General features: G+C 38.0%; 1 protein-coding gene across 2 annotated transcripts in view; it reads left to right on the top strand.

The window, feature by feature from the left end:
• Positions 1-1035: 1035 nt before the first annotated feature.
• The window catches only part of PTPN21 (protein tyrosine phosphatase non-receptor type 21), a 44861-nt gene continuing 27263 nt past the window's right edge, over positions 1036-18633 (top strand). For both annotated transcript variants that reach the window (XM_014869860.2, XM_088167449.1), the window contains exons 1-4: positions 1036-1478; positions 4887-5266; positions 15485-15654; positions 18273-18370. In XM_014869860.2, the coding sequence (XP_014725346.2) occupies positions 5087-5266; positions 15485-15654; positions 18273-18370 (448 nt within the window). In that variant the 5' untranslated portion in view covers positions 1036-1478; positions 4887-5086. The remainder of the gene's footprint in view (positions 1479-4886; positions 5267-15484; positions 15655-18272; positions 18371-18633) is intronic.

The following is an 18633-nucleotide window of genomic DNA, read 5'->3' as shown; positions in this document are numbered from 1 at the left end:
TTTTACTCAACATAAGATTCCCCCAACTAATGTTTTATATATTGCTTATGGACTGCTCATTATAATTTTGGCTGAGATATGGAGGGGGAAAAAAAAGAGATACTCCTCTGATCTCAGGGAAGATGATCGTGTCTAGGAGAAATAACTCGGAAGAATTCATTATAGTACAAAATTACCTACATATTTCAGCTGAGATCCATGTCCTCGTGAGCAACTTGCTATTTGCATAGTTGACCTGCAGGTTAGACCTGCTCAGACAGTAGCATGTTTGTGCACTTCCCATTACCAAAACACTTTCTAGGTTTTACAGTTATTACAGCGTTCACATACTCACTTTACCTTTTTCCTCATCCCTGACTGGTTCCAAGTTTGTATATACTTTTGCCTGGTTCACTCAATGTGGAGAGACAATATTCCAAATTGCACGCAACAATTGTTGATTTCACGTGCACACAAACACACGGAGGTCTTCATATACTTGTGAGACTGGAGCACAGCCCCTCTTAAGGTATTTCCATTAGTTAAACACTGTAAATATTCCTGAATTTATATGCATTTAAAAGTTGCTAAGGCAGTTGTTATTGAGGGTATAATTTCTACTGACACCTTTGGGAGTTTTAAAGTCCAGACAGGCTGAAAGCTCAGCCTTTAGTCTGCATTTTTTTGCTGTGTATCTCACCAACAGCTGAAACTTTGCAAGGACGTAAATGTATGTGCATAGGTCATTTGGTAAAGCAAGTAGGGGTTAAACCTTGAAAATATTTTCAAGCTGCATGAAAACAAGACCAACAGAATTTTGGTAAGGTATTTGCCTTAATTGGAAAGGCTTAGAATAAATGATCATATGATTAAAAAAAGCAAGGATTGCCTGCTATTTGTTGTAACCCCTATTTCTGTAGTGCCCCTGTAGCCAGAGAAGCAGCTGTTCATTGCTGACATTCTCCCTGCCAGGCATTCCAACTCTCTGAGGTAATGGGCTACAAGCATACGGGCCTTCGCTTTAATTCTTTCAGCGTATCCTTCCGCATGGATAGAGCGAGGGGAACGCCTCCAGGAAAAGAAATTAAATGCACACACACAGAGGCACACAGGGACGGCCGATTTGAAAATATTCCTGAGAACGCAATTTGCGCTCATGCGGCACAGCGTCACATGAAAGAGGCCGCCTGAAGAGCTGGCTGGCACAGGTTTATTTTGTTGTAGTATTTTCTTCCACCCCCCAGCTCTTTACCCAGTGGAATGATATCCAGAGCAAGTTTTTCGAGACAGGAAGTGAGGAATGTTTTCACTATGAGTGATCTGAGAAGAAGGTGGGTTAGCCGAGCTAGCAGCTGTTTGGGACAAGAGGAGCACAGTAAGTCAGCTCCCGAGGAATACAGATGAGATGGCTCCGGCACAAGAAGCCTTGGAGCGCTGGGGGCTGTTTTCGGCTACACGTATGTGAAAGGAGACCCGGTGTCTTCGGATCGCTGTGCAAGGTAAGGGGAAAACAGCGGGCACAGCAAAAACATAGCGGCTGATCGTCTCTGCTGTGTGCCGTAAAACTGAAGAGTTTCAACAGTTACTTTTTGAAAAGCAAATGGGTGAAATGGTTGTGGGACTGTGCTTCTGGAGGTGGGCGAAGTTTGAGATATGCCCTTACTACTGCTCTCAGTCCAAGAGTCATGTCAAAGATTAATTGGTAATACAAGGAGAGGGTGGAGTATTTTGATTACTTTTTTGGCTGCCCAAATAGCTCTAAAATAAAAATATGTGTATTTCGAGAATGAAAAGTAATAGGAACCCTTTTTCACCACGATATATTGCAGTTTTATTTTGATTATTTTCATTTATGCAGGCTGTTTAAAAATATTTGTAAAGTAAAATGCTAATAATTGAGGGGGGAGTGGGAGGTGAAAGTAAAGGAGAAAGATACAACAGTGCTCAGTAATCACACATTAGTCATGGCCATGTTGCTGAAATTCTGATATAGTATTTTTGAAACGACAGGTTTCTGTTCAAATATAAAGGTACAAAGTTTGGCCACTAAAGACGTTTTTAGCTGTTGCAAGAAAATTCCAGGCTTGGTAAATAAAGGCTTGTTATTGTAAAGGTCATCAGATGGATTTGTAACTCCTGGCAGTATGTAGCCGTGAGTTTTGGCTAAAGTAGCTTAAAACAATGCAGGTAGGTCTGAATTTAAAGTAATTCAGCAGGCAAATTTGAGAGCACCTAGGACCGCAGAATACTCACAAGCTGAATAAAACCAGCGCAGCTATGTTTGCAAGAAGTACACACGGCTAGCAGTAGAAGATGCTGAATGATACCTTGGTGTTATTCAGCAAACTTGCCTTAATTCTACAATATGTATTATATGTTAGGAATCTTTTTTTAGTTGGTCTTTTGTGATGTGGCTGGAAGTTAATTACTGTAGTTTTTCTTTGTATAAATGAGTTTTAGAAGTCATGAAGATTATGTCAGGCGTACAAAAATGAAATAATTTAGGGTAAATGCTCAGTGAAGCATTTAATGTAAACAACAGATCATAACCTGGAGAATGTTCCTGGCTGGCACATTCTGTAAATTCTGCTCTAAACTTCCTTCCTATGTTTGCATAGCTACCTGTTTGCATAGTGAAATAAGCGAAAGTCTGAGACTGCCTCATGTCAGCATTAGATGGTTTGGAAATTTCACCTCTCAGGTTAGCCTCTGGTTAGTGATTTTCGGTTTTGTTTTGTTTTTTCCATGCTATTAGAATAATCCTTGATATGGGCGTAAAAGATTGAAAGTCTTTCATACTCATTGGTACTTCATAAAACCTGAGGTTGAAACACTTCTGCGTTTCTGACTGTAGTTTTCAGAGAGGAGTAAATTGGTTTCTCTCATTGCTGTAGCACCAAACAAGACACCTAATTGTGCAAAGAATGTATTGGAAAATGGACTTCGGGGATGTGAGCTAAGGTCAGCCAGCTAAAAGTTACTCTGTCAGGAATAAACCCAGTGCAAGATTCTGCTGGCAGTGGACAGCAGACTAAAAGCTTCTGTCTGTAGAGCATTCCTTGCATGCTGTTCAAGCAGGGCTGGATTTGGAGGATCAAAGTGCAGAGGGAATAATAAAGTGAGGATTCCCTCTGTATCCCTAAATTTTCAGGGAAATCTGTTGTTATCTGTTGTTACTTATTCTACAGCTACACTCAAAAATAAATTTGTTGGTGTTTGGGTGAGGATTGTTTCTCCATTCAGCTAAGATTTTCAGGTGGTATCTGTTGAGGATAGGGATTGTGTCGAATGATAGAACTGCTTCAAGATTATCACAAACGAGGTCATGAAATATGCTTCTGGTCATTCTTTGGAGTAGGGTTGCAAAGATGTCATTGAGAAAAAATGCCATGCTGCCTCCTCTTTCTCCCCATGGCAGGCCTTTAATGTGTTTCCACCTTCGTTCCTTTGCCGTGCTGCTGGCTGGGGAGTAGGGAGTCTGGGATTTTTAGCCCAAAGAGTTTGTGCTTATGTTGGATAAGTTTCTAGGTGGGTGTATCCACGTCCAAGGAGAATGTGGTATCGGTTTGTTTACAGCTATACTTTGAGTTTAAAAGCAGGTGTGCTAGGAAGACTACTTCTTCCGGTTCCTCCATTCCAAAGAAATGCATATCCTCACGTTCCTCCCGTCTGGTCATCCTGAGAGTCCTCAGAAATCAAATTGTGCCTTTTAATATGTGCTACTAATACATGGCAGCCTGGAAAAAATAAAGTTGAAGAAGAAACGTAGGCGTTTGTTTTCTTTCCCGTTCGGTCGGGGCGGCACCGCCGGGGCAGAGCTCCTGCCCGCCGCAGCGGGGGCGAGCGGCAGCGGCGCTGGCCGGGCGGCTCTGCCTGGCCCGGGCCGGCTCCGGGGTCGCTGCCGCCGCCGCCCCGCACAGCCCAGCCCAGCCCAGGGCAGGGCAGAGCAGCCTCACCGAGGGAATGGCTTCCCTTGCCCAGGGCAGCGGCGTGCAACGCGGGCATCTCTAAGGCGCCCTCCAGCCCAGACCTTTCCGTGACGCTGTGACAAATTTCACAGAGCAGGGTGCGTGCGCTACGAAAGCGCTTGGAAAAGGAGGAAGGCAAAGCGTGGAATGGAGTTGACAGGAGAGGAGGCGTGAAGGTGTTTGCAGAAGGTGGGGAGATGAGTGGCTACCTGTAATCTGGGTATGAGTATGTTTTTCAAGGAAAAAATAGAAAATAAATAGTTCTCAGAATTCACATACTCTCTCGGTGAGGTAAAGCATAACCTGAAGCATCATACAGCAGTTTAGCATAAGGAATAATGGTAGGATGGGCTGTAATCCATGGAAGATGAGAGGAATTGCACTTTAATTGTCTGGTAGGAAATGGCTAAGGTGTGATTTTTAATACCTCCCTTGCCTTTCTTTCCCCCCCCCCCCCCCCCTTTATCATATATGGGGCTTGGTTTTGTGTTTAATCCAACAGCAGATAGTGACTGAGGCTGCACAATGCTCTGAAAAGCCAGGTTGCTGGATTTGCTCTTAAAGAAAATGTCTTTGTTTAGTATTACAAATACCTTAGGCAACTCAGATTTAAGAGATATATTTAGTTTAAATACTGATTCAATTTATAAATACTTATTTTAAGACATTGCAGTCACACCTGATTAAGACTAATTATTCACTTGTGATTTAAAAAAAAAAAAAAGATCAACTTGCCAAAACCCAGTATCGTCTGTGGAAAAACCAGAAACTCTGGTACTTATTTCATTATTTGAATACCTAACAGCCTGCATTTTGGAAAGGTAGACTGATTATTTAATTTAGAAAAAATATACATGTTATTTTTCCCATGTTACCATTCCTCTTTCAGTCAAAGTATTTCTGATTCTTGTACTTCTTCTCTTTCTCTTTTGTTCCTAGGACTCCAGTGGATGTCTCTTCTCCTTGTCTCTTGGTGGAAAACTTGCTTGGCTTTAATGGATACTGCTGCTGCTGCTGGTGGTTGATCTCTGGAGACTTTACAGCTCCTTACCTTTTGAGAGGAGGTGATTTCTCATCACTTCTCAAGGTCTCAGTGGTAGTAGCTCTTTATCACTAACCATCACTGGGGGAAAAAGAAGATGCCTCTACCTTTTGGGTTAAAATTGAAACGAACTCGACGTTACACAGTGTCCAGCAAGAGTTGCTTGGTGGCTCGTATCCAGCTGCTCAACAATGAATTTGTGGAGTTCACACTGTCAGTGGAAAGCACGGGCCAGGAAAGTCTGGAAGCAGTGGCTCAGAGGCTTGAATTGCGGGAGGTGAGTTGTCAAGCGAAGGCATAACTTTAGTTTTTGGCGCTAGTTGACCTATGTGGTAAATCCTTGCCATGTAGGGTAATCAGCTACGGGAGCAGCTATCCCGTGTTCCCATTGTTATTTCACCTTCTGGTTTTTATGGGGACTTGGATTGCTCCGAAACAGTTGCAAAAGTTGTTACAGAGTTTAGGGAATCTCCAAGGGGAGGAAATGGGAGAAGTGTTGGTGAGTAAAAGCTTAGAATGATGAACAAAGCAATGTTTTTTTAAATGTGACAGTGCTGAAAATTCTGCTTAAAAAAAAAACACAAAGGAAGAAAATAATTTCTACCTAAGCAACATGGTTAAAAACTACAGCAAGACTTGAGTCATAAGACAGTGTGTTATTTGTGTGCATGTATTTTTTTTTCTGATGGATTAGTGCTGTGAAATCCTAAAGCACAAAATGTGATAAGTGTACCAGTGACCAACCATTTTCTTGCTTGTTTAAATGCCACCTATATTTGCAGACACTGTCTTGGAGCTCATATATAGTCAGATTGATTGAGTGCTGGCCTTATGATGAGACTTGGTTTGTGCTAGTTGAATATATAAGTATCTGTTCAACCTGACCTTTTCCCCCAAAATCTCCTTACTTGGTATTTTGAAGGATTCTTTTGAAACTGAAATTTTCTCCTCCACACATTTAGTGATTATTCCTACATTTCCTGTGTTGAGTGAATTCCTTCTGAAATGCTAAGCTTTGAAATGCTAATGGAAATCTACATAGCTGACCAACATAGGAACCAATGTCATTATTTTATAAAGTTGTTGAGCACAGGTGGTTTGAATGCATTATTTGAATGCATTCAATCCTGAGTAAACTGACATTTCCCCCTAGAGTCTGATTTAGTTTATTTGATTCTGGAGTCATTGAACTGTGGCAGCATGTGCACTTCTGGGGGGCAGGAGAGAGAAAACTAGTGATACAAGTTTAGTGTTGCTAACATTGTTCTGAAAAACGTGCTGTTGTTCTGTTATTTAGTCTGCCACAGAATGAGCTTTTGATTATGGGTTTCAAATACAGGATGAAAACCCTGGACTTAGGTAACCAAAATATGAGTAATTGTGCAAATAATAATAAATATTTGCATTTATAACTATGATATTTTAAAATATTATCTTTTTATTGTCAAGCATTGGTAACTTTGCTCAAATATTGAGCAAATATATTTAGAACTCAATCCTACAAACATGTATTACATTTATTATAGCATTCATTACTGTAGGATTCCTCAGTGGGAAATGATATACATAGTCATTTGTTTTCAGAAATGCTTTTTATTTTTTCTGTTTAAAGAATAATAAAAAAGGAAATCGATGTGAAGCCATTAATCCATAAGAGTTTGTTTATTGTGGTTATTTTCAATTGTAAAGTCTCCAAGTAATTTTTTAGTTATTTTGAAAATGCAATTTTTTGTAAGGGTATGCCTTCTTTTTCAAATCTTTCTCCTTCTAGCAAAAGGAGAGTCTAGTTACTCTTGTACCCTAGTGTTTACTTAGAACACATCAGATTTCATATATTTAGAATTCAATTGGTGTGTGAATGGAGTTTGTCAATTTCATCTGTCCACTTCCAGATGTAACTTCTAAGTCACAGAAAGTATAGAATTTTTACTGTTTGCAAAATGCAAAGGCCTTGTCTTCCTGAATGGTGACTGCTAGCTTCTATTGAACTACTCACAGAGTGTTGGAGATGCAGGATTTTTTTCAGCCATTCTTCATTATCTCTCTTTGGAACCACTCCTAAAAATCTTTATAAAAACAAAACAAAAACAAACAAAAAAACCCAAACAAAAAAAACCCCAAAACAAAAACAAACAAACAAAAAACCCCCCAAAAAACAACCAAACCAAAAAACAAAAAAAACCCCAAACAAACAAAAAAAGAGAGCAATAGATGCAATTCCCTCAATTAGGAGTCATATATCAGAATAAGGGAGTTGACAGTACACTATTGAACTCTGAGCAGATTCCTTCAGTCATGCATTCTTGCATGGATTATTTTGGCAGGAAAATGTGTTGCAATAAAAGGGAATGGAAAATAGGGATATAAATTACTTTCCAGAGCTTGCATTCAAGAAAAGTTGTTCTGCCTTTAAATAGTCTGATTTGCCAAGCAGATACTGGATCATTCCTGATGGCTTGCTTAGTAGCAAGTTTTCAGAAAGAAAAATGTGTTCAGCACTTTTCTTCAATCTGCAAAAACAACTTTAGACTTTGATACAGTAAAATACAAAGTATTTCTTGCATATTTTTAGTGCACTGAGCAGCCTTAAAGCATGAAGTTGAATTCCAAGTGTTAAACATGAAAGTATGACTGTTTATTTGAATACTGAGACTCGGGACCATTCTTAAATCCAAGCTATCAGTTTCAGATTACTGTATATGGCCTAAGCAGCTAGGACAAGCAGTTCCCAAGCATCTTCAAAACAGTTTATCACATGAGGCATTGGGAGAATCTCTGCCTTTTTTTACACATTCAGTGGTAACATTTGTAAATACCTCTTTCTCTCTGGTGTAGTCTGGAATTACTGAATTTGGACAGTGAAGTGTACTCTTTTTAATGGTGTGTCATATTTTAAGATACTGGTTTCAACAAATCTTTATATAAATGAGTAATCTTCAAATTATGCATTGCATGGCTAAACATTGTATTTATTTTGATTTTCATATTAGTACTTCTCAATTTCCAAGTTGTATACTAGTATGGACACATAGTTAACATTTAGGAAGATTTACATATGTTGACAATTTTTTCTCTTTTTTTTGCTGAATGATAAACTTTATAGAAAAGTGAAATTAATTCACTAAACTGAGTATTTTCTGGTATTCCTAGAATGTGACTCATCAGGAATGAGTGTGTAATCCAGATCTTTTAAACTGAGGAACGGGGGAAAGAAGCCAAAGGGAACAGTGAACATAAGTTATTTACCCTTTGTAGCACTGTCTGTCTTTTAGCCTGTGAGATAACTATAACCAAACACGATTTATGCAAAAAAACTTGCAAAAAACCCATTCTGGAATCACAAGTTTTGAAAACCTGCCGAGAGCTCTGCTGGTTAACTACCTTAAAAAGTACATACAACAGTGCTAATCTTGCATCTAGGGCATGAGTGTGCAAATGAAACAGTTGAAAATATAGCATTGAAATATAGCTAGGTATATTAGCTAGCTAGGTTTGGCAGAAGATGTAACTGGTGTCTTTCTCTTGTTGATTTGTTGTTGTTGTTTTCTAATAGTACTTCTAAACCAGAGAGAAGGGGCAAATTCTGCTGCTGTGTACAAGCAGAGTCTGACTTAACTGCAGATCTGTGGTAGAGTAAAAGTATGAGAACCAATGGAAGGAAACTTCTGTGGAGTGTATGTGCTGTTGAAGTTCCTGTGTTTGTTTTGGGCATGCAGAGGAAAGGGAACTAAAGTTTTCTGGATCCTGAATAACTTCAAAGTTCTGAAACAGTGCTTTGGAAATGCTTGAACTATGCTGTAAAACTTTGCTCTGAATTCTAAAAAATCAGTTCTCTTTTGGAGAAAAGACAAAAAAATACCTTTAATTCATTGTGGTGGTTTCTTAAATGTGTTTTGCATATGAAAACAGTGTTTTTAAAATCAGACCAAGTGCAACCATAAATATTCTTATGTCTATAAGTATCAGTAACCATATTGACAGACAAATAAGAGCTGGGCTACGTCATGACAGAGGGATCATTAACATAATTGTGTTTATGTCTTGTTTCAAAGTCTGACAGCATTTTAGCTGATGCTTGCAGAAATAAGAGAAGCAGTTCATGTAGTTGAACTGCTGTGGTTGCCTCTCTGAACCAAATTTTCCTTATAATTAGGAAAGGAGAATTTGACATGGAGGAATGTATATAAGAATACAGATCTTCCATGTGTAATCTGATTAGCTTAAAAGATGCTGCTTTATTGAAAAGCAAATTTGAATCCATCTAAAACAAATATTAGTGATAAGAGTGTGATAATTGTAATTTAGGAACCAAGACAAATTGAAGGACAGAACAGTCAGGCAAGAATCAGTAACTGCCTCAGTTCAATTATTGTAGTTCTTCCTTTCCCTGAAGAAAAGAAGATATATATTCAGGTAAAGGGTTTGCACTCAGTCTTATTATACTGAGCAGCGCAAAATTAAGGTTTTTCCATGAAAACAGTAGTGGCAATTAGGAAGCCTTGCCCCTGATTTCTTTACCATTTTTATAAATTTAAGTCAGAATTTGAATATATCACTTAATTGCATTTTGTTTACCATCGTGTCAGTGAATTGCTGTACAGTTTTATACCAATTTTGACAGAAGAGGTTTTCTTTACTTCTGAAGCAAAGGCATTAGCTTATTGTTTAGTATTTTTAGACTGCTTTGAAATTTGGCTTTTCCCCTTAGTAAACCAATCAGAGCTTAAGCCCCTGATGAATGGGAACATGACGCTTCTTCTAATGTCAGTGATGTGTAAGGTGGAAATCAAAAGCATTTACGTGAGTTCATCCTTCTCAGAGTCTTGAACAGTGGTGGGAAAAAGTAACATGATTTTTTTCAAAATAAGTATATTTCTACATTTCTGGATCATGTTGATAACTGACCTATCTCTGCTAGAGGTTAAAATATATCTTTGATATAATGTTTTCTTTGCACTATGAAGGTATGGCTCTTTAGCTTGTAAATTAGTCATCTTACCTTTGTCAAATGTCCTGATGAGTATAATCTTCCTTGCCCGTTAGTAGATTGTTTATTCAAGATATTTGAAGGGTGTGAAACACAGAGTACTGAGATTTGTACAGCGTTACAGTGTTTCAATACATCAGATTATAGATATATTATATATATATATTGATTTGCTTATTTATTTCTTATCCCTTCTGTTTTGCTTTAAACTATAGTTGGCAATTACTTCGTTTAAATAGTGTTTGTGAAATCCATATTAGAGTAGTTAGGAGGAAATTGTGTGTGTAAGTGTTGGAAAAATTGTTTCCATTATGAAAGAACTAAGATTTAAGAATAAATTGTCTTTGTTCGTATAGCTACTCTGCTAAATATTCCCTCCTGCAGCTACAGTTGAAGAGCTTGTCAGTGCTAGAACAACAAAAACAGTATAGACAAAAGTATCCTATGGTAAATGGCTTCAATATGGGGGAAAAGGGAGGGATTTTTGTCGGTGATCCTCCTATTTCTGCATGAAGAATTGGTCATGGTAGTATACAGAGAAGTGCAAATTTCTACTTGGTGGCATAGAGGCTTTTTTCTCCACCACTTCCAGGAAGTCTTGGATATTGTACTCTGGCCAGTCCAGGCTGCTCCAAATCCTTTCTCAGCTAGAGATTGGAAAGTTTTGTGGAGGAGGTTGTCTGCTGTGATAAGAATGGAGTTTCTGGAGAATTTTCAAGGCCTGTTGTCTCCTTCTGTAGTTTTAACACTGAGCGTAGGGAAAAGCTTTCATTTGATATCTGCTAGTTGTGCTTAGTATAAGATTATTGCCCCATTTCTCCTGCACGTGGTTTATTTAAGCTGTGCTATCCTGATAGCAGGAGCTGTTCTGTATCCAAGCATATAACAAAGCTAGACGTGGTGGAGCCCTTGGGCTAACTGGGATTTTAGGAGTTTGACTGTAGTTCTTATCCTTCAATAATGAGAAGGTGTTTTCAGCATTCTGATCAGGGAAGTTATAGGGTCTGTTTTATTTGTATGTACCAGCGTAAAAGAGGAAAAGCCTGAAAATATATTTTGACTGCATTCTTCTGCTATTGTTTTCTCTTTTCTGATTTTTTGCCTCAGATCTTAGGATAGCGATTTCTCAGGTGCCCTTGAAGCAGATAGCCAAGTGCATTTATTAGAAGATACTGTATGAACCGTTTGAAAACAATTCTCCTTTCCAGACTATTTGTAATCTATGACATATTTTGTAAGATTTATAGTGCAAAATATGGAAATTAACTGGAAAATATATAATTAAATATGTGAGGTTGAAGTAAAGTTTGAACACTGCTGTGCCTCAGGGGACCTCCAAGGGTTGCGTGGTCCTACCCTCTGCTCAGGAGGATCAGGTGGTTCAGGGGCTGCCTGGGGGAGTTTACCACCCAGGTGCCTCCAAGGATGGAGATTTGACACCTCTTTGGGCTATCTGTTCCAGTGTTTGGCTAGTCTTGTTGTGAAATTTTTTTACTGATCTAATTGGAATTTCCCACATTGCAGTTTGTCCCCAGTGCTTCTCATACTTGCAGTGATTACTTCCAAAAAGACTCTGGCTCTGTCTTCTCTATCTGTGTCCTGCTCTTAGGCAATTGAAGTCCACAGTAAAATTTTACTTGTCTCTTTTAAGGCTGCTCAGCACCACTTCTCTGACTTTCACAGTACAAAAGATCTAATATAGTCACCTGCAGTAATGTGGTATTGTGGCACTCATACCTCTGCTTAGCTGAAACTCCTCTGCTTAGCTTAGGAAGTCTGAGTGATTTCAATGATGAAGTCACTCCCACCAACTTATGAGCTGTAAATACTGTGTGGGGCTTTTGGTACTTTTGTGTTTTTGATAGCTCTTGGAATTTTATGCAAAAACATTTTCTGCATCTAGTGTCAGAAAGCAAATAGAAATTAACTCTGCAGAAATTATATGTTCTTTATATTTCTGTTTGATTTTCTTCAGAGGGGTTGGGTCATGAATAAGTCACTAAAATAAACGAACCACAAAGTAGTGTTAATCTTAACAGCTTAACATATTTTAAGAATTATGTCATGCCATTCTTTTTAGCACTGGATGTTGTCCTGAGCTGCTAATAATAAAATGTTTTAGCAATGAATAAAAGTGGGTTCTATTTTAATCAGTGCGAATATTCCAGGGTGCATAAGCTCCTCTGAAAACTCATAGGATCAAATTCTGCCCTTGAAGTGAAGTGAAAGGTTTGCATAGAAGTCAGAAGACCAGGTTTGGTCTGTAGTATTTTGCATGGCTTGTTTAATGATATGCTGGATTCCAGAGGATATTTTAAAATGTGAAAACATTTTTCTTAGTCCGTTATGCCAGTAACTGCTCAGTTCTGTGTGTAGGCAAGAAAAAGTGGTCAGTGTTTCAAAGAAATAGACCTACTCAAGTGATCATCATGCCTTCAAAATAGTCTGTACATTCAGTTTAAATTCAGGGTGCAGAACCAGGAGAATTTTACATCAGGGAGTTCAAAACAGTGGCAATGTTTGTGGTCTCTTTCTCCTCACCTTTGTTATACATCTGTGCTTCTATGAGGTACTTAAGTACACCAAGGATGCAAGTTAGTTTATTCAACAATTAGCTGTACTTTTCTGGGATGTATTTTTATTTGGTTTCCAAAGGTGTTTGTGTGACATCATCTATCGAAGTTTTTCAGCTGTAGCTCTTACCCTTTGCTTTCAGTGTCTGCCATGGCCATTGCCCTTGCCCAGAATGTTGTGGTTCCACATTTTAGATGGTGCTCAGCCTGAGGCTGATGTGATTGTCCTGTCAGAGAAGTGGGCTGGGTCAGAGCAGAATGTCAGCATCGCAGTCTGACTCTGGCTCCTGTGACTGCATGCATGGTGTTAGCAGTTGTGATGGAAGAGAAATACACCTTTTTACATGCACTCCTTTCCTTACTCACTCTGCAGGAAGGATTAAGGAGTAGTCAGTCATTCAGTACATTTTATCCTTTTTAACACGTAATGTTGCAGACAACATGGTATTTATTTTGTAACGGAGTGTCTGTGGTACTACTGTTTGGGTTTTTTTCCCTAGCATCTTATGGAATTTAAGATACTGTCTTCACAATATCCTTGTAGGGTGATAGTAGTCACCTAATGATTGGGGGATTGAAGAATAGAAATAAATAGAATAATAGAATAGAAATAAAATGTAGTTATGACAAACTTTGTGTGCCTGGACTGGGAAATGAGGAATGTGTTGTTCATATTATTTATATTCAGAGCCATATTTCTTTTGTCCTCTTGAAACTCAAAGTTTTTATGACTTCCTAAATCTTGGCTTTCAGAATTTAGAAGTGATGAGCACACTGTGTCCTCCTGAGAAAAATTTGGTTGTTTGCTATACAGAGAACTCTGTTTCTTATTTGGGAATAATCTAGTTCTCTATTGTGATTTTTAAACTTTTCCATTCTGCACTTTCTCTAGATATCTTCCTCTATACAGAAAAAACATGCATTTTTCTTCTATGAACAGTTCTAATTAAATTGATTTTCTGTATTATAGGCTGTCTTTTTATCAGAGGGTCAGAGTTGCTTTAGAGTTAATAGAAAGCATCTCAAGGTTAAATAGGAAGCTAAATAGGCAGATTTTATCTGTTTCTTTTTTATCTTATCTTACTAATTTTGCAATTACATGGTAGCTAGCACTAGTTTTAACATAAAGATTTTTTTAAACCTTGGGGAAATAAAGCCTCCAAACACCAAAACCCACCAACAATCACTTAGAACTGTGTTTATGCTAATTCAGAGAAGAGCAAAGAAGTACGTTTTGCCAGTATGCAATGTCAAAGAAACATTATGCCTTAGAACTAGCTCTAATTTCCTACTTTTGCGAATATCCCAGTCAAAATGGTTTTATGGAATAGATAGTTTTATTAATTTAATGTTACACCTTGACATTTGTGCCTCAAATTACTTGATGGTCTGTGCTGATTTGGAGCACTGATATGGATTCAGTTGCTGTCCGTGTTGTTTGGGATGGGTTTATATGTGCCTGTGCTGTGGTTGTTGCACACGTGGTCAGCCTGTCAGAGCTGTAAGGAAAATCTGGAATCCTGTGAGAGTGGACTCTTCATCCTGTTTAGACTGTAAACTAAGAAGATGTATGTATAAGAATTTTCAGATGTGTATATTGGGCGAGTTTTTGCAGGAATATACTGAAATGGCCTTTTTCTACTAAGCTGTTGCTCCCCAGTGAATTTCAAATTTGTGCTCCACAATATCAAAACGCTAGAGCTTTTGAGAAAAAAAGAGTAAATACTTTTTTAGCTAAGGAGACAATTTTTCCATGGCTAGTTCACAGAAATTATTTAGAGAAATCATGATAAATATTTCCTCTGCTTTATAAAACTTCATCCTTAAAAGCTTTATTTTGTGTAACTTAAAAATGCCTGAAAATATGGAAGGAAAGATATTGGATTAAAGGTATTTCTACAATTTTTACATACATTAAAGTTTATGTAGCAAGAGCTTGCAGAATTTTCATGTAAATACCTACCAGCCTAATTGGTAATTCATAACAATCACTTATCTCTCTCCCTCAGTTAAAACACTTCTAATTATGACATCTAGTTTTGCTATGATAATGGCATGAATATTATCCAGTCCACATCTGTTTACTGGTCCAGAACTGAATGAAATAAGTACTGTGAGAGCAGATCTTAGCCAGTTTAAATATAGTGGAGAAATTTAAATTTTAGTAGGTGACTGCAGTATGGATTTAGAACTGTATTTTGGAGCAAGAGAAAAAGTACTCTGATCCAAACTCCTTCTGGGAGAGGATCTAATAAAAATTAGATTGTATTGCTCAAGATGATGCCCAGTGGGATTTTGACCTTCCAAGGGTGAGATCCCTCAGCCTCTCTGAGTGGTCTGTTCCAGTGCACACTATGTTGTGTTTTGGCTGGGTCAGGAGTTGCCCACTCAGGCAGGATATCTTCCTGCTCTGCTGTCTGTGGTTATTTTCCTGCTCATGCAGTGAGCCATGCATATGGTTTAATGAGCTCATCTTTGACTGAGCAGCTGTCCTGTGCTCTTTTGTCCTTCAGCATCCCATGGGAGCCTGCCTACCAGCTCCCCAGAGAAGCCATGCTTTACTCTACTGCTGTCCCATGTCATTTTCCATTTGCCTCCCCCACTTCCCTCAGATTTTCTGTCACACGTGAATGCCTACTACTTGCATCTGTGAATTGGCACAACAGAGTTATGAGTTATGAACTGTTTCCAAATAAAGAGTAGTTCTGGTACAGTTTTAGGTGGGGGACGTTATGTACCTGAGTTGATTATCTGAATGTAATGTCTGCTTTTTATAGTAAATGTCTCTGCAGTTCCCTGAAGTTTTCTATAACCCATAGCCTTAGTGTTTTAAAACATTTATTTTTAAGTAGCAAGACTTTCATACAGTGTATTTTACAGATATCTAATATCACAACACTAACTTTTTTTCATCATTGAAATGCCTCTTTTTCAGATTACATATTTCAGTCTCTGGTATTATAATAAGCAGAATCAACGCAGATGGGTAGATCTGGACAAGCCTCTGAAAAAGCAGCTGGACAAATATGCCTTGGAGCCAACTGTGTATTTTGGAGTAGTATTCTATGTGCCTACTGTTTCTCAGCTTCAGCAGGAGATTACCAGGTAAACCTCTTAATATAAACTTCTACGTTTATAAATTTGCTCTCAGCGTTCTGAAATGTATAGTTTATTTAAAAGTTGTCTGCTTTCCACTCCCCTACCTTTATAGAAATGAAAATTATTTTAGGCAAAATTTATGTTCAAACTGTACGCTAATTTATCTTTGGAATAATTAAAATATGTGATAAACTAAGCAAGCAACTAGGTTTTTTGTAATCTTAGGAATCTACTCAAACCTGTTTTAAGTAACAGGTATACCTCCATGGTCAGACTTTTAATTGTTTTAGTCTTCATGTTTGACTTTTTGATTTGTTTGGTTGATTGGTTTTTGGGTTTTTTTTGTTGTTGTTCTGGAGATCCATATATTGCTTTCATGGATATCTATCCTGTACAAAGCACTTGCAGATTTAAGCTATGCTTTCTTTGGTTTGCTTTCAGTACTTTCTGTTCTTTTAGTACAGTACATTGGCAAGCTACAGTCTAGACTTCAGCTTGTGATTTTTTTTGTGTATCACTGAGCCATAAATATGGATGTTAGTTCTGGTATTACATGTATGTTTCTACTTTGAAACTGGGGAACGTCACATAATTGTTACTGACTGCAGGGGAAAAAGTAAAATTGAGCATATATACTAGCCAGTTATTCCAATGAGCCTGTACATTGGCTTCTAATGGCTTAATATGTATAGTTCTGATTTAATGATTATTTTTAATTGGCAGTTGAGTACAAAACCCATAGCTGATTGCAAACATGAATTGTTATTTCAAAAATATGTGTTTGTATTAACTAACCCATTTAAGCTAAAAACTTTAAGTTGGCCCTGGTCTGAGTGGGGAGTTGAAGCTGATGGTCACTCAGAGATCTTTTTCATCTTAATTTATTCTATGGTTACATGAAACTGTCTCTGTTCCTAAAATAGCCTGCCAGACACCTTTCCTGCTAATTGTGATGTGAAAGCTTTTCAGGGTCACCAGATGCAGACCTCTTGGTGCAGACACTGGTGTTGTTGTGTACTGCTCAATGCTTGGCAGCTTTAGTTTTTGGTTTTATATGTAATTTTTGAAAGAGTTATTTTTTTAAACTCTAAAATTTTGTGCTGTTTCTGGGCAATTTTAGTGGCTTAAAGATCTCTGGTTCATATTCTGTGTTGGTGTACTAGAATATATTAGAGTAAGATAAATACTATAGTATTGCTTTGGAAAGCTAAATTGCCTGAAAAACCTTGAATAGCCTTCTCTGGCATTTATTTAAAGAATATGGTGTTTATGCTGGAGCTTTAACAAAAATTTGGCAGTGGGCTACCTGGTAGAAAGCAGGAATTTATGTGCCAGCTTGTGTCCTAGAGGATGGGTGGTACTTACTTTGATAGCAAGGGTCTGGGTTAGTTTCAGAAATCTGAGTTTTTTCGTGCCTGTTTGATATAAATGAAATTGAACATGTTCAAGCAAATTATATGTTTAATGTACACCAGGAAGTGGAAATGCTATAGATAAAAAGAGATGTGCTTTCTTGAGGTAGTGTTAAGATTCTCTATCTATATGTTTACTTTTAATAGTTGTTCTATTGAAAAGAGCTCACCTTCTGCTTTTTGACTAGGAAGACTTGTTCCCCAAATGCCTTGGGCTTTATCTTTTCTGTTTTTTTAAGACCTGGGTTTAGTCCCAGCTGTTCTTGTGTGTGTTGTTTAGGGATGTTATGTACTGTCATATGATATACTGGATTTTTGTAGAAGGATCCCCAAGAATCTAAACACAATTTATAAATTATCACTGTATTTTGCAGGGCAGTAAACAGTGATGGAAGAGAGCTGTCCATTAACATCAATAAAAATTATGTGGAGTTTACCTGACCTTTCTAATCACTAAATGAGTTATAGCACATATTTCCATGTTCTCAGTATTAATACCTTGCTTCACTAGAGTTAACATACAATATGAGGAAGAATTTTTTAAAACTAGACTTACAGAAGACAAATGCCTTCCTTGGCCAAGTCTCTGTAGCTGTAATGGCAATTTTGAGGTGTTTTGGGCTCCAGATAGAAAGTTCCTTGAGTGGCTGAAAGGGACAGAAAAATACAGGCAAATAGTGGCTCAGGCTGTGGACAAACAGTACAGGTAGTAGTGGTTGCATGTATGAGAGATAATGCAGGAAAAGAATAGATTAAAAGAAAAAAGAAGGTGCCTTGAAAGTGAGAACAAAATGTACTCAGAAGTTGTAATGCAGAAATGAAAATCACTACTGGGATTGAGGGAATGTACATTGTTAGATCTATTGGAAGAGAATGCAGCAACCCAGCAGCAGTTTGCTGAACAATGTGAAGAGACAATAACAACAATTTTAAGGAAGAAAGAGGAAAAAAAGAAAAAGAGGGTTTGGTAAGTAGATAGAAGTTGTGGAGGTTCTTCGACATCACTGATTATAGAATGATATGTGAAAGCTGAGGGAGGCAGGAGTTTTAAAAGGCTTTGAAGCAGTGTGTCCAAATCATGAGGGAGACTACCCTCTACTCAAACTGGGGAATGCAGAGAGGAGTAGGAAAGGCATAGTCTTCTACGCTCTCTTGAAAATTAAGAAGCCCATGTTAGCTTTTTCTTTTTCCACCACCCCCCCCACCCCATAGGTATCAGTATTACTTACAATTAAAGAAAGACATCTTGGAAGGCAACATTCCTTGCACACTGGAACAAGCAATACGTCTGGCTGGTTTGGCAGTTCAGGGTAAGTAAGAAATTGTACCAACTAGCTAATATTGCATGAGATACTTGGGTGATATATTTTCTATTGCCAGTTTTCTATTTGTCACTCAAAAGAGCCAATTCAGTAAGTTATGAAAGGGGCTTACTCCTTAGGACTTCGTCATATGGGCTGTGGAGAGGAACAGTTCAATCAGTGGCCCTGAATTTGCTTCTGTGCAGTTCTCAGAGTTGTACCTGGGTATCTAACATGTAGTTCCAGGAGCTGGATTTGAATTAAGACACTGG

Source organism: Sturnus vulgaris, chromosome 6, assembly GCF_052056855.1.
Source record: "Sturnus vulgaris isolate bStuVul1 chromosome 6, bStuVul1.hap1, whole genome shotgun sequence".
Lineage (NCBI taxonomy): Eukaryota > Metazoa > Chordata > Aves > Passeriformes > Sturnidae > Sturnus > Sturnus vulgaris.
This window is presented reverse-complemented; position numbering and strand designations above follow the sequence as displayed.